Source organism: Scomber japonicus, chromosome 2, assembly GCF_027409825.1.
Source record: "Scomber japonicus isolate fScoJap1 chromosome 2, fScoJap1.pri, whole genome shotgun sequence".
Taxonomy (NCBI): Eukaryota; Metazoa; Chordata; class Actinopteri; order Scombriformes; family Scombridae; genus Scomber; species Scomber japonicus.
This window is the reverse complement of record NC_070579.1, coordinates 34822987-34834460: the sequence shown is the minus strand read 5'-3', so window position 1 is coordinate 34834460 and position 11474 is coordinate 34822987. Positions and strand designations below refer to the sequence as shown.

The 11474-nt window shown below is 36.2% G+C and overlaps 1 protein-coding gene across 1 annotated transcript; it reads left to right on the top strand.

The window, feature by feature from the left end:
- Window positions 1–1722: 1722 nt before the first annotated feature.
- Window positions 1723–9746, top strand: LOC128366692 (excitatory amino acid transporter 3-like). Its single transcript, XM_053327455.1, has 13 exons — window positions 1723–1837; window positions 3360–3500; window positions 4003–4095; window positions 4229–4340; window positions 4623–4665; window positions 4746–4808; window positions 4908–5125; window positions 5472–5579; window positions 6431–6553; window positions 6740–6934; window positions 7043–7177; window positions 9125–9226; window positions 9494–9746. The coding sequence occupies exons 1-13, from the start codon at window positions 1723–1725 to the stop codon at window positions 9744–9746; spliced, it is 1701 nt and encodes a 566-aa protein (XP_053183430.1).
- The last annotated feature ends 1728 nt before the right edge of the window (window positions 9747–11474 follow it).

Here is an 11474-nt window from a genome sequence, read left to right as displayed (position 1 = left end):
TGTGGCGCGGTGTAGAAGCTGGCGGAAATGCGTAAATAGTTTGCGGACGTGACGACTACACGCAAGTACCGCCCCTTCGTTTTTTCACAAAATACTTTATTGAACAATAACATTTCCAATAGTTTTTCTGTTTTTATATTCATATGAGGACTTTAGTATGAATTCTAGTTTAAAACCTAGCTACATATCTCTAATGGATCTCTGCAATATATTTTTTCCTTTTTTCTATATATTGTAGACTAGACACTAGTATTTTATTTCAATTAAAAATAACCTAAATGGTAGATTAGGGTTAGAAAACGTATACCTTAATTTACCTAACAAAATAATAATGTGCTACAAATGTTGATTGTTTTTTGTTCAAAGGAAGGGAATATTCCTGAGCACTTCAAAGTTTCCTTTAAAGCAAATTCATAGGTCAATCTCTGATCATCCTTCTATCTACATTTCTCACTTGCAGAGGTCAATTTTTTATTCCATTTACCGGTGCCAAATTATGGACTGGCTTTTCTCACCTGGCAAAAAACTGTCACAAAAGATGCTTTAAAGGCCATTTAACTGCTGTTTTCCCCATGCATTGTTGTCTATGTATCAATGTTTTATTTGTTTCACTCACAGTAGGCCAACATGTATCAATGTATCATTACTATTGCTCAAGAGTCAATACAAAATAAGAAAACAAACAATATCTCCTTCATGAATATCTCCTTCATAAACACACACACACACACACACACACACACACACACACACACACACACACACACACACACACACTCCCTGATTTTATCCATTGATATTATTATTGTCATTGTTGATTTCATATATAAATATATATTGGTACTATTAGGAGGCTTCAACTAAGCCCTCTGGACTGTATTCCTCTCCCTGCACTGTATATTATTATCTTTGTAATTTTTAAGTATTTTTTGTGCAAAAAAAAAAAGAAAGTTGAGAAAGGAAATGATCTCAAAATTCTATAGAGCATTACAACACTATCTTAAAAATAAGGATTTAGAGAGTAAAGGAAGATGGGCGTGTCCAAATATACAGGGGTTATATGATGTTCAGAAGGAAATAGAAATAATTCTGGGTGTGAAATTAAACCTTGACCCGAAGTTATTTGTATTAGGCATCCCAGTAGGAATCCAAACTGAGAAAAATAAATTACGCTTACTACGGATCCTTCTCCTGATAGCTAGAAAAAACATCATAACCTCATGGTTGCAACAACAACCCCCCCCCCAATATCATAAATGGCAACACAGGGTGAATTAGGTGTTTGGACACCAAGGATGTTAGCCATACTTAAAACAAAATATTAAATTATGACTGCTGTGTCTCATGAAAGTATTTTTTTCTTTTTTTCTCTCTTTGCTTCCTTTTTTCTTTTCTCTATTATTGGTGTGTATATACTTCTTCTAGTTTATTGCTTGTTTTTTTCTGTAGTTTCGCCTGTTTTTCTTTTCTTTCTAACTTTTATTTATGAATTGTACATGAATTAAGAATTATGAAAAAAGAATACATGAAATGCATGATACAAATAGAAAGTTAAAAAAAACAACAAAAATAAATCACACTAAACTAGGTGAGTGACGTCACATTTGTCATACGGTTCTATGATTAATTTTCGGTTTTAAACCAAAACATAAAAAGGGGAGGACAGAGTATTGATGCCACTGAACTCTCTACTTTGTTTACTGTTCACTTCACTGAGTGAAAATGCAGTCCTCTGAGTCGAATGGCAATTCTGCCACCACTGGCTGCCTGAGGAAATGTTGGGATTACGTTATTCATCATAAATTTATCGTTTCAAGCCTGGGTGCTGTTGTACTGGGTAAGTGATAACCGACAAGCATTTAATTAACAGCTGGGTGAACGTTACTTCAGGCACCAATAATGCTGTGTAGGCAACTTTTATACTATATTATTATACTAAGTGTGACTGAAGTTAGAATCACATCTGAATGAAAAATGAATGATAGCCAACTCAAGTAAAAGAAAACAGTTTAGTCTTACCTTTTCTTTCGTGAATGCATTTTAGGGAACGATATAAAATGAACACATTTCCAACATTTAATGTTCTCCAGGACACAAGTGTATTAAGAAGTTATGTTGTCTAGATATTGTCTGAGTTTTAATGACCATTTACACCGCATATTTACTGTCAGTTACAGAGGTCAGATTTACATCAAGTTAAATAAATGTCACATTCTGTTGCCAGGCAACCAGAGCTGCTGAGTGATTTGCCTCAAATAACTCATCAGGGTAACCCAGTTTCAACGTTTCATCATACTTTATCATAACTTATATTTTAATAGCTGTTACCAAACAGCCACAAACGCTACGACAGTATTTAAATTGTCACATATTAGGGAACTCTGCCAGATTCATGAAACTTTTACATGTAATGACCCGCATATGATCTGATATTGACAGACTAATTAGGGACTGTACGAAAATGACAGTCCAGAGTCATTAGACAACCTCTTAGACGTTTTAAGAGGTTGTTTTTTTTTTCAGTTTTCATATTTCAGCCTCCCCTTCCTCAATAAATTTAGATAACTAGGAAATAAATGTAATCTTCACCAGTAGTTGTTTGTAACATATTGTTTTAAGCTTAAATTGTCATGGATAGTTTGCCTTTATAATAATTTACGTTTACTCCCATCAATTTTTCTTTCTTTCTTTTTTTTTTCTTCTTAATGGTTGCTTTTTATGTTTACCATAAAACTGAAAATTGTCATTACCACTTCTAATGTGTGCACTGGTGTCTTTTGTGACTTAGTGAAAGTTATTATTCAGTCGATAAGGTTTAAATTAGAATGCAACATCCTGCCTGTTTTAGTTATTAAAGATGAAACAAATTGTACAACTCATGATTTCACTTTGAGATATTAGAGGTAGGGTGTTGCAGTTTTATGGTGAAATATTTTGCAGCTGGGTCACAGAATCATACTGTGATAAACAGCTTCATCTGGTGGACAATTTGAATCATTACATTTGCTTTAAAAGTGTGACCACTTAAAATGCCGCAAAGCAAATGCCTCGGATCAGCATGCATGTCTTTAGTCAAATGATACAGACATGAGACTTTAGTTTTATTATACATCATTTACAACATTTACAATTCTTTATCTTTCTTAACTCAGTTTTAATCATTAGATACAAAAATAACAAGGGATGAATTATGATTTATTATTGTGTGACTTTCATCTAAAGTTTCAAGGGCCATGTTTTCTGTGAATTTACACTATATGATTTTGCTAGCTGAAGAGATGAAAACCTTTTTTGTGAAAAAGTTTGTGTTGTTTTTGTGTTGTTACATCTTCTAATACTTCTTTGTTTTTGTCTCACAGGTATTATTATGGGCTTTATTCTCAAGATTTTTCTCAGTTTGACTGAACTCGAACAGCAATACCTCAGCTTTCCAGGAGAAATGCTCATGCGGATGCTTCAGGCGGTTACCGTTCCTCTCATTGTTACAAGTGTGATAACAGGTAAGACATAGTTATATTCCTGCCTGTGTTAACTGTTACATTAGGTTACACATGTTATACTTTCCGCATTTACAGTAGAGGAACATAGTGGTGGTTCAGCAAGTCTGAAGTCATTAAAGATATTATATAATCTAGAAAATGTTATTTCTTGTTTAAAACATTACATGTTGTAATGTAACATGTTTCTGTCAGTCTGTGTGTGTGTGTGTGTGTGTGTGTGTGTGTGTGTGTGTGTGTGTGTGTGTGTGTGTGTGTGTGTGTGTGTGAATGTGTGTGAATGTGCATTAGATTAGATCCTGCAGGTTAGCACTTTACATGGCAGTCTCTTCCATCAGCATATGAATTTTTTAAAAAGGGGACAGTGATATGTAAATTTGACATTTTACCTGTGTAACCCTAACTTTCCATTAAATTATAGTAATGCAAAACCGATATATGACTTTATTGATCCTTTAACCTTTAGTCTGTAGAATGCACCTTATGTTGATTGTTTTTTTTACAGGTGTTTCTGGTCTAAGTGTTAAAACTTCCAAGAAGATCGCTGGACGTGCAGCAACATACTTTGTTTCAACCACTGTAGTGTCTGTGACTATAGGTAAGAAAAGTGGCCAATTGTTTGGCTTTACAAGGAAACTTTTTTTTCTTTTTAAATCCATGATTATTATTGGGTTAATACAGAACAGCTATAGAATACATGCTGTTTTTTACCCCTGGATTTTGTGTTGTAGGGTTAATCTTGGTGCTGTCGATCAAGCCTGGGATTGGTTATGCTGCTGAAAAAGGTGAAACGGAGGATGAGGAGGCCTTTTCCACTGTCGATGCCTTGTTGGATCTAGTGAGGTAAGAAAGTTTATGTTCTGAGAATCCAGCTTTCTCTACTTATTCACCAGTTCAGCAATGTTTAGGTCAGTCAGCACTACTTCAGAAAGTCCTGGAACATTTAATGAGATCAAGAGAGTTTAAATGTATTATATTCCTTTAGAGTCACATCCATCTATGTTTGTCTTAAGCAGAAGTGTCAGCTGTTTTTACAAAGTTACAAAGATACGGTTGCTTTTTTTGTGTTTTAAGCTGACATTCACAAGCTTACTGATAGTGTAACATTTTAAAAATTGTTTCTAGGAACATGGTGCCACAAAATCTGATTCAGGCTTGCTTCCGACAGGTATGTTTTTCATTCAGATATACATAATGCTACTCATTTCCTTGAATTGTGATGTGACTCCTGTTAAATTTGTATCATAGTACAAGACGGAGAGGGTGGAGTTTGAAATTGATGCGGATGAGCTAAATTCAAGCCTGGAAACGGTAAGGTTTTTTCCGTTGTCATCTTGTTGAGACTAATCTATAAGGTTCACATAGCTGTAAGAATCCCAGATACATGGATTTGTTGTGTTGTGCACATAGACCATTATTCTTAATGATTGTCCGACCTTATTACAGAATGGAACAGAATTGCGACTGGTGGGCCACTATGTGGATGGAGCCAATACATTGGGCCTGATTGTCTGGTCTTTTATTTTTGGCCTGATCCTCAATATCATGGGGGAAAGAGGGGTCGTGCTTGTGGAGGTCCTTACTGTCCTCAACGAGTCCACGAAACGTATGGTCAAGTTGATACTGGGGTAAAATGGAATATATTTCATATACAGTACATACCCCACAGTGTGAAGTCAGTGTTGTTGCTAAAATACTGAACTTGATGTAAATATGGGGTGTTCTCTGCTCACAGTATTGCCGTTAGAAATAGTAACAGTAATAATAGTCTTCTATATCTGGTAGACTTGTCCTCTAAAGGGGTTTTCAGATAATTTTTCAACTTCTGATGTCCAACAATATGTAATATTAATCATACTTGATTTATTCCCTTTCCCCATGACTGCTTTCTTTCTTAAGTTAATCATCAGACTTTATTGACTAAGTCACTTAACTATTCCCTTTATTTTTTTAAATCCATTGTTTCCTTTACAGCTACTTGCCATTTGGAGTGATGTTCCTGATTGCAAGCCATGTTGTTGAGGTTCACGACTGGGAAACTACCTTTAAACTTGGAAAGTTCATGGTCGTAGTTCTTGTAGGGTATGTTCACCTTCACAATTTTTTTTATGGACTCCTAATATGAATGTGCATGATGCCAGTACACCAACATTTCTAATTCTTTGAGTGAGTAAGAGCAGGCGGCTGTGGCCAGTATATTCATTTGCAAAGTCATCATTGCTATGTCCTATGAGAACTAGTAATACTGCCTATGAAGTCACAATCGAAAAGTACATCAAATTCTAGATTTGCCCACCAAAAATCTAAACAGAAAGTTGGAGCCTGTAATACTCTCAAATTGATTGGATTGCTTTGAATTGAGTTGATCTGACCCTTAAAGTGAAACTATTCAATTTTTTAAAGATGAAACAACACATTCCTCTCAGAGATGAGAAATGAGAGGAAATAAGAGTTCAATTCAACAAAAAAAAAAACTGTGGTAATGTTAGCCAATGCTAGCAAATTGTAGGTAGCTTTCACTTTTCTGTGCTTGTTGTATTATTAGTATTATGTTATGATGTCATGTTTTAGCATGAACCTTATCACTTGTGGCCACACTGTCAGCTGCTTAGTAAAAGTTAGATAGGCTACTGACTAAGTATTGTGAGTTAAAAAGCAGTATCTAGTCAAAGTTTGCTCACGTTAGTCACCAAACATAGCAGACCAAACAAAGCTATATCAGCAAAACTCCTGCATGTAATGACAAGAGCAATCATGAGTTTCATTGATTATGAATTCAACTTTGGATTTTAAAAGGAACATGTTATTTCTTCTTTCATAGGTTATACGGTTTCATTTTAAGTCTCCTAGCCAGCAGAGAATTGTAAATACAAATTCTTGCTGTTGTTTTGTGTATTGTGTTTGATGTAATCAGTATTCACTGTGTGTTTCAGGCTTATAATTCACGCAGTGATAGTTTTACCTATGGTCTATTTCCTGTGTGTGAGAAGCAACCCTATTACCGTCGTCAGGGGGGTTTCTTCTGCCTTACTGACTGCACTGGTCATCTCATCCAGGTAAGGTTACTCAACAGTGAAGTATCTTGGAGAGATATTCTGTATGGAGAGAGTTCTTGAGCACAGCTTTTTTTTATACATCATCAGAACTGTTCAAGTCAAGTGGCAGGTAACATTTTTAAGAGGGTTTAAAGTGATTTTTCCTATTTGGATTGTGCACTAACAAGTATGTGTGGTCTCTCCAAGCTCTGCCACACTGCCCATCACTTTCCAATGCTGTGAGGAAAAACTCTTGATCGACAAAAGGATCACTCGCTTCATGCTGCCCATTGGAACCAACATCAACATGGACGGAACTGCCCTTTATGAAGTGGTGGCGGCGGTTTTCATCGCCCAACTCAACAACATCCCTCTGGACATCAGCCAGTTGTTAACCCTTTCGTAAGTCACTCTCCATGTTTCATTGGAAATCATAGACTAATCATATGTTACAGTTTGATATTAGTCTCTTCACAAATATGCTTAATGGTCTTTGTGTTCAATCCCCAGTGTGACATCAGCAGTGTCCAGCATAGGAGCGGCAGGGATCCCAGCTACAGGAGCAGTGACCACTCTCTTTGTTTTGACATCCATTGGTTTACCTGCGAAGGAAGCGTCCATTCTGGTAGTTGTAGAATGGCTCCTGTAAGTTCAAACCCAACATTTTAGTGTCTAATTAATCACTACTGCAGCTGCATCAGGGTTGGGTTGCAGTAGCTACTTGTAAATCTTTCTTAAATTCTTAGTAACTACCTCCTAGACCAAACCCCTACTTTTTACTCTAAGAACATCAAGCTGATAATACATATGTGCTTTTACTGAAGTAGGATTTTCCATGCAGGACTTTTACTTGTAATGTAGTATTTTTACACTGCTGTATTGGTACTTTTACTTAAATTGAAAGATATGAGTACTTCTTTCACCACTGCTAGATTGTATGGTACAAGTTGTTTCAAATTAGTGATCTGTTATTTTCAGTTTAGTAGATACTGCTGTTAGAAAAAAATGTACAAAATAGTTTTAATCAGCATATACAGTTGTGATCAAAAGTTTACTTACACTTGTAAAGAACATAATGTCATTTCTACAACTCTTATTTTTCTGTGATAGAGTGATTGGAACACATACTTCTTTGTCACAAAAAACATTCATGATGTTTGGTTCCTTTATGAATTTATTATGGGTCAACATGAATTATCAATTTTGGTTATGTAGAAAGTTGTGTCAATTAAATTAGCTTCATGGCATGGCCTCTTAACTTCTTGTGAGTGATTATGATGGTGAATTCTCTGAGCCCATTTAAATAGGGCTCATTTGATACAATCGTTAGACTCAGCCACAAACGCTACAATGGGAAAGTCAAAGGAGCTCAGCACAGATCTGAAAAAGCGAATCACTGACTTGAACAAGTCAGGAAAGTCACTTGGATCCATTTCAAAGCAGCTATAGGTCCCAAGAGCAACTGTGCAAACAATTGTTTGCAAGTATAAAGTGCATGGCACAGGTGTGTCACTTCCACGACCAGGAATAAAACGCAAGCTATCACCTGCTTCTGAGAGAAAATTGGTCAGGATGGTCAAGAGTCAACCGAGAACCACCAAAAAGCAGGTCTGCAATGCATCAGAAGCTGCTGGAACACAGATATCAGTGTCCACAGTCAAGCGTGTTTTACATCGCCATGGACTGAGAGGCTGCCATGCAAGAAGGAACCCCTTGCTCCAGAAGAGGCACCTTTAGGCTCGACTGAAGTTTGCTGCTGATCACATGGACAAATATAAGACCTTCAGGAGGAAAGTTCTGTGGTCAGATGAAACAAAAATTGAGCTGTTTGGCCACAATGCCCAGCAATATGTTTGGAGGAGAAAAGGTGAGGCCTTTAACCCCAAAAACACCATGCCTACCATCAAGCATGGTGGTGGTAGTGTTATGCTCTGGGCCTGTTTTGCTGCCAATGGAACTGGTGCTTTACAGAGAGTAAATGGGATAATGAAGAAGGAGGATTATCTCCAAACTCTTCAGGATAACTTAAAATCATCAGCCTGAAGGTTCGGTCTTGGGCGCAGTTGGGTGTTCCAACAGGACAATGACCCCAAACACACATCAAAAGTGGTAATGGAATGGCTAAATCAGGCTAGAATTAAGGTTTTAGAGTGGCCTTCCCAAAGTTCTGACTTAAACCCCATCGAGAACATGTGGACAATGCTAAAGAAACAAGTCCGTGTCAGAAAGCCAAAAAATGTAGCTGAACTGCACAGATTCTGTCAAGAGGAGTGGTCAAAGATTCAACCAGAAGCTTGCCAGAAGCTTGTGTGTTGTGCGTCTAATTGAAGTTAAAATGGCCAAGGGACATGTAACCAAATATTAGCATTGCTGTATGTATATTTTTGACCCAGCAGATTTGGTCACATTTTCAGTAGACCCATAATAAATTCATAAAAGAACCAAACATCATGAATGTTTTTTTGTGACAGTTGTAGAAATTATTGGAAACGCAAGACGGCCATGACATTATGTTCTTTACAAGTGTATGTGAACTTTTGACCACAACTGTATCCTCTGCTTTTATAAATTGGTGTTGTTTGTGCCTTTCAGAGACCGCTGCAACACAGTTGTTAATGTATTTGGAGACTGCGTTGGTGTGGCACTGGTTCACGAAATATCCATAAAAGAACTGGAAGAAATGGACAGATGCAGGTGAAATTGCCGATAGTCTTAATTGTTCTTTTTTTCATTTTCAGTTGCATTTGCTGAAAACATGGGTTTTTCAACATGTTTCAATCTGATGCATGTTTATTCCAATGAAGAAAATGGCATACTAGTAGCCTTGAGCAAAGTCAAGCAGCAATAATCTGCTCCCCCACTAAATCTAATACACTAAACCTTGAACACATCTAAATGTTGCAAAACAAATTGTCTCACACCACCATTGATGACCGTTTTGTACTTTGTACTCCTGGATAGGGCCCAAGATAGGGTCCATGTTCACATGAGCCAGGACTCTGATGAGTTCATGGACCCAGCCGTGGACGGGGACGAAGATGAGTTCTTTCAGGCCAGTGAGGATTCTGCTCTTGATTTTCAACACACTCCAGAATACTTGTCAGTCTGTGACAGTGATGCACTCCACTCCATCTGCTCTCCACGCAAGATCCAGGTTCACATCAGAAGCCAGTACTCTGATGATGATGATGATGATGATGATGAGTTTTTTTAGTGTCAGCTCAGCCTGAACAAAGACTGCTCATCAACAGTGGAAACAATGCTGACCTTAAAGTGCTAAAATATTGTCTTGTCTTCAGTTTTATATAATTTGTGATTATTTGGCTTTTTTGGTGTCACCATCATTTAATTTTGTGTTTTGTATTAGAGATGTAATTTCCTTTATATAAATGTAATTCGCCTCTATATTAGGTACATCTGTGCAAACTAATTCAATCCAATACAACAGCTTTGCTATAAATATTACATTTATGAAGTTTATACATTTTCAGTTTTGTTGAAAAAGGTGATAATTCTACTTAATGTTTATAACTGAGGTCATAGTGGGTGATGATGGTGTATAAGGATGCATAATATTGAATGATATTTTTAAATTTTGTCCACTGCATTAACCTTCATGAACTGAAAATGCATAAACTTGAAAAAAGTAGAATTTATGGAAGAGTTGTTGCATTGGATTGAATTAGATTGCACAGGTGTAACCAATGAAGTGGCCAATGACTGTACATTATAGTAATAAATGTTACTTAATTGAATTAAACTGAATTCAATTTATTTTAATTGTTTTGGTGTAACAGATGTGCTATAATTATTGAAGTGAATTGATGTAGTGCATGTAGCATTTGTAGTATTTGATGTAGTATATGTAGTTTTTGTGGTATTTGATGTAGCATATGTAGTATTTGTAGTATTTGATGTAGTATGTGTAGTATTTGATGTAGTATATGTAGTATTTGTAGTATTTGATGCAGTGTATGTAGTATTTGATGTAGTATGTGTAGTATTTGATGTAGTATATGTAGTATTTGTAGTATTTGATGTATTATTTGTATTTGATGTAGTATATATAGTATTTGTTGTCGTGTATGTAGTGTTTGTAGTATTTGATATGGTATATGTAGTATTACATATGTATTACATATGTAGTATAATTAATCACCAAAAAGTTGTTGTTGACTTTCTGTCTTTAAACATTTTGAATTTGATGTTGAATCAAAGTGAAGGAAATGCTAAATGATCTTATATCTGCTTATAACTAAATGATAGTGTTTTATATACCATTTATTAATGTTCATATACTGCTCATAAATGCTAAGTAGAGGCACACTCAATGGTTGAAAAACTGCTCTTTTTTTAAGTATATTTTTTGGGGCTTTTTGCCTTTAATGTGCAGATTAGTAGAGAGAGAGAGAGAGACAGGAAATGGGAGGCAGAGAGGGGGGAAATGACACGCAGGATAGGACCGCTCAGTGCGGGATTCGCACCGGGGTCGCCTGCAGTGAGGACTGTAGCCTTAACACATGGGGCGGGTGCTCTACCCACTGAGCTAAACACCACCACGAAAAATACAAACAAAAAACTGCTCATTTTTTAATTAATATTTGGAGTCACACATGGTAGTTATAATTTCAGAATAAAAATGTATGTTAACTATTATATCATAATATGTGGTTTAAAATTGAGGTGCAGCACATTAAAACATGACTGCCTTTGCCAATGTGCCAATCCAATGACAGTCCAGTATTACTTGTTTTCTTGTAGTAAAAATTGTTTATTAGGAGGGTTTTTTAGGGTTTACCATACAAATATTTTGTGACCAGTAATATATGGGAAATACACTGATTTTATCCTGACAACCACTTTCTTTGGAAGCATGTGCACACTGCAGCTTGTATACAGTGTGTACCACCAAGAAACTCAGTGTTATGTACTTTACATAGAT

Bases quoted from the DNA above. Each gene is read 5' to 3' on its own strand.
- LOC128366692 (XM_053327455.1), top strand. From the start codon at position 1,723: ATGCAGTCCTCTGAGTCGAATGGCAATTCTGCCACCACTGGCTGCCTG. The intron at 5,580-6,430 runs GTATGTTCACCT...TGTGTGTTTCAG, and splicing joins ATGGTCGTAGTTCTTGTAGG to GCTTATAATTCACGCAGTGA. The intron at 9,227-9,493 runs GTGAAATTGCCG...ACTCCTGGATAG, and splicing joins GAAGAAATGGACAGATGCAG to GGCCCAAGATAGGGTCCATG.